This window comes from Montipora foliosa, unplaced genomic scaffold, assembly GCF_036669935.1.
Source record: "Montipora foliosa isolate CH-2021 unplaced genomic scaffold, ASM3666993v2 scaffold_140, whole genome shotgun sequence".
Lineage (NCBI taxonomy): Eukaryota > Metazoa > Cnidaria > Anthozoa > Scleractinia > Acroporidae > Montipora > Montipora foliosa.
In genome coordinates this window covers 5208-10000 of record NW_027179440.1, presented here as the reverse complement: position 1 = coordinate 10000, position 4793 = coordinate 5208, and the positions used below count along the sequence as shown (strand labels likewise).

Below are 4793 nucleotides of genomic sequence, written 5' to 3'. Positions count from 1 at the left end.
GCATGTTTACCACAATGTAAAAGAGCGAAGTAAAATATCACACTTTTCGTCGACAGCACGCCGCAACAAATGCACTTGCTTTCTTACGTCAAACCTAAGGACTCAAATCCTGACACAATCTAGTTGACTGAGGACAAAGTGTAAAATTTGTAATGATCCATTCAAAGGGTCAAATTTTCTAGTCACTGAGAAAACAAGAGCCCTTCCCGCAACGAGTTTGTGCTATAAGCTAGCCACTGTCTGCAAGAGAAAAGAATGTAGACTTTCTTAGATGGCCTTTACAACTCATTCGCCAATGACGTAACGTAGTACGTAAGCCATGACTGGCCAGTTAAGCAGACTGTATTCTTTGACGTCATGCGTGGTGCCATCTCCCCTTTTCATAGCGACTTGATGTCTAAACGATGCACAATATCGTACTGAGCTCAATTTCCTGGACCGTACGTTGAGCAACGCTCTCTTGTCTTCCAGTGCAATTGATAACAAATTGAGCTTAAAAAGCGGGGCAGTAACTTGAAGTGCATCCCTCGAAAGCAGTTAGTCAGAAAGAACGGGGCCATCCTCGTTGATGTTTAGCTGCGTCAGATAACAACCTCTTTGATCCGTGAACTTCTTAATATCCTATTCAGTGGGCCCTACTCAATAGTTGTAAATTATCCGTACCGCAAGCTCTATCAAATTTCATATCGATGGGCATCATTTCATTACCGTTGCAACTCTTCAGAAAAGATGAAATACTGATTGCTAAAAAGATAACCAATTTGTTTTCATGGCAGTTACTATCGAGCGGTTACTGGAGATTGTCAACCATGCTCCTGGTGTTGTGCAGACAGCAGAGACGACGACAAAGAAAGGGAGTGTATGGAACAGTCCGGCTTGCCTGCCAATAGAGTTTGTCGCTATGATGTCGACACCATGAAGTGCGCACCTGATGTAAATGAAACAACTTCATTGGTGCACCCCACATCCACTGTGAAATCCATAAAAAAGTATGAAGTTGCGACCCATGTCATGAAAGAAGGGACAATGAACAGTAAACTGTGGTTGCTTGCGCTTATTGGTTTCCTCGCTTTGGCTATGTGTAGTTTGGTCGGTCTCATGTACATTTACCGGATGAAGAATGTAGTTGTTGCCAACCCCTTGTGGAAATTCTGTGTGACTAAACGTTGTAAGTTCTCAAGTCATTCCTGATCTTCATTTTGTAGTCAGCATAAAGGCAGAACTCAATGGTACCTTTTAGCTTTCTATGCTAATTGTCCATCTCATTCTCTAAAAGGGAAAGATACGTTATCTATTTTCTCTTTCCAGCGTACTTGCTGTCAATTTTGAAAGAAATAATTCAGAGTTATATTCTCAGCACAAAAGAAGCTATAAGGATGCACTGATAGCACTTTAATTGTCTGGAAACCCCTTATATTTGATTGGTGAATGGAACCAACTAGAGTGAGTTTCAATCAAGTGTCGTAAAATCAAAACCAAAGTAATTACTTTGGCCAATCAAAAAGGACGGAGACAATCCAGTAAACCAATCAAAACTCGAAGTAATTACACGTAGCCGACACAAAGCGTGGGAAAATGTGCACGCGCGATCCATGACTGGTTTTTGTTTCGGTTTCACTTCTGATTGGTTGAAAAAGTGGCGCGAGAACTTTGAACCAATCACTGAGTGATGAAATCATAACCCAAAGCAATTTGCTAATTACTTTCGAAACTCAATAGAAAATCGCTCTAACGACAAACTAACTTCCTATCCAATCAGTCAACGGTTCAACTGGCTCCTAATCGTTATTATTAGGGCCAACTGAACTTCCCACCAAAGATCAGAAACTTTGAAAGACCAAAAGCAAACAGAGGAGATATCTACAATCGTGGACAAAACTGTTAACAAAATTACCCTTCCAAGCCCCACCTTCCCCTTCCCCGACTCAATAAGGAGCTTAAGCATGCGACGTTTTTGAGACGCGGACGGCAACCGGAAGTGAACATTTCCCGGTTTGTGTATGGTTTTCTCAGCGTGTCTTGTCCACGATTGTAGTTTTAGTAACTTTTCAATCTCGGGTTTGGGTTTTGATTGGTGCACTAAGTCTCGGTTATGAGCTCATATCTCGTACCTACTTGCACTAGGAAGCGAGATTTCCAAATATCCAAACATTTTTATTAGAATTTAACAAACCAATTACTCAGTTTGAGCTTGATGGAAAGATAACTCGTATCCAACGCTAATGGAATCATAATTGTTAAATACAACTTTATATTATAATTTTGTAAACGTGCCAACTACTTGAACAGAAGTCATTGCGGCTATGTGTGGCACAATAATGACAACAGGTGATGTCAGAGATATCTTAGATATAAAAAGGTATTTCTCAAAATTATCTAATTTCTAATTTTTTAGCCAGTCAAGAGCAATCTTGCAACGCTCCTCCATCTTCGATTGTGTTCGGAAGAACTGAAAGAAGTGAAGTTGTTGCGGAGGAATTCTCAAAGAATGGAAAAGACGGCAGACATTATGTTTAACACTGTCATAAATGTCACTCTGTTGGGTTGCTGTTTCATCGCATATTGTAGCGAACTCTAACTCGTCGTATGTACGGTAATTCCTCTCAAACTGAAGAAATGGTCCAACCATCCACTGTCTTCAAGGCATGTCTTCAAGGAATGAGTAAGGGAAGACCAAGAAGCCATTCTCAACACCACGAAAATCGGAAGCTATTTTGTAGCAGCAATTGTTGAAGTGGATCCGAGTTCTCTTTCTAATGCATTTAAACTCGTTTTTAATATGGTCCAGCAAAACTCAGAATAATTACACAATGGGCCTTAATTCATGCGGCGGCCATGTTGAGTCTAGCCTGCAAACGCAGACGTATTTCCGCCGGAAATACGTCTGCGTTCGCAGGCTATGTTGAGTCCCGAGGGATTGAAAATTTTGTTTTGCATCACCGAAACTCGTTCCCAAACTTTTCAACTCGAGGCTTCGGGTACGAAATCTATTGTCTATGGCCAATATGGCCGTCGCGCGAATAAAGCCCATGGCAAAAAAACCAATTCAAAATAAATTTTGCGTATGATTGTTTTAAAGAACGGAAATAATACGGGCTCTTTCCTTTAGTTTCTGTCCCGTTCCACCCATAGCAAAACAAGACCGTTATAATACAAGTTGAGAAACTGTTAGAAGATGAAAGTATCTGTCTCAGATTAAGGCTACTTTGTGAAACGGGACTGGTTCTACTTTCAATGTAAGTACTATGATTAATGAAAATTTTTCCATGTCATGAAGTTAGTACAGCGTAAAACGGACAAGTGTCTCCAAAACGTGTTTGGTCCTGCAGACAACTCGGTTTTCATAAAAGAGAAGTAGTTCTTTTGGCGCGTCAACAAGACTTTTTCATAGGCTTAATAGGCCTTTAACTCTCCAAATTGCAACTAGTGATACAATTGGCACTATTGTTCTGACTTTTCTGTGCTATATTTTGATTACGATGGACAATTCGGTGTAACTTATTCTCGTTAACTTATAGATTGGGCAGTGCTTAAAGCCTGTCACTCTCTCGATCCTTTGTTACAGCTTCCAACGCTCTTGTTTTCTGTAAAGCCCTGAGATAGGTTGCGCTTTAACTATTGTAGCGAGGTCCTTCCAGTTTTTTTAAAGTTCTGATTCTGTTAGTACAGAACTTACTGGCACCGACCTGTAAAAACCCTTGTCAATCCATGTGTACGATACGCCTGTGCAGTGAATACCGTGATTATTCATTATTATATGTATTCAGTGCACAGACGTATCTTACACAAGAATTCACAATGGTTTTCACAGGTCGGTGCCAGAGAGTATAAAATTGCCGTCGTCGTAACAGAGAGTTGGTTGTGACTGTTGTTGTTCACGAAATGCAATCGTTGAATAAAAAAGAGTTTAACAAAACGGTGTTAGAGTTAACTTCAGGTCCCCGGTAAAGTTCCTAAAAACAGGCCAGCGGACAATCCGGGTATCGATCCCTGGTATCGGGTATCCCGGGTATCGATCCCGGTACCTCCCGCTTGGGATCTGTGGTCGGAGTTTCCGAGTAAGTCGAATAAAATAGTGCATTGATTTTGCGTGAGAAAACTTAAGACGCTCATCCAAGATGTAGTCATCGATACCTTCACCTTTTGCCTGTTTCCGAGCACTCCATCAACCACAACATGTTAAAAAATACCCTCTCATGTTCTCAACTTTTCAGTCGTGGATACGCAAAGCGTAAAAGCGACTGTCGTTAGCGTTCAGAAGATGCCAATTTGTCACTCACTCAGATGTAAACTAATCGATAAGTCAACAACCAATATCGATTTTTTCAAGATATGCCAATTTGTCACTCACTCAGTTAACACCCTCTGCACTGGTATCTTCATTTGATGGTATTCCTCAATAATCAACTCAGGCGATTGTTTAGCTCAAGCAAAGAAATTTTCGGCCGCTTGCTCAATTTCTGATAACGAGCTCTGTGAACGAGATAGCCCCTTACTTGTACTCGTAACATTCAATTGTAACGCAAAAACCGGAAACCGCGTGTTGTGGTCGAATTGTTGGAAATAAGATTTGTCATCAAGATACTTTATTTGGGTAGGATTGACGGAGGTATTGACAATTAATGGGAGCCAAAGCGTACTAATCTCCCAGGCGGTTTCTTCTGAAGTGTAACCGACCTTTCAACGAAATCTAGTGTCAATGGAATAATCTAATAGGCCTTATTCACGATAGCCGCTATGTTGGTTTTCAAATTGTCATGCAAATTAGCCATGTGTTATGCTGGGGGGCAAAC

The 4793-nt window shown here is 40.9% G+C and overlaps 1 protein-coding gene across 2 annotated transcripts in view; it reads left to right on the top strand.

Annotated features, from left to right (window-relative positions):
- LOC137986161 (tumor necrosis factor receptor superfamily member 14-like) overlaps positions 1-3910 on the top strand; it is a 10580-nt gene extending 6670 nt beyond the window's left edge. For both annotated transcript variants that reach the window (XM_068833445.1, XM_068833444.1), the window contains exons 4-5: positions 777-1168; positions 2396-3910. In XM_068833445.1, coding sequence (XP_068689546.1) covers positions 777-1168; positions 2396-2517 — 514 coding nt within the window. In that variant the 3' untranslated portion in view covers positions 2518-3910. The remainder of the gene's footprint in view (positions 1-776; positions 1169-2395) is intronic.
- The last annotated feature ends 883 nt before the right edge of the window (positions 3911-4793 follow it).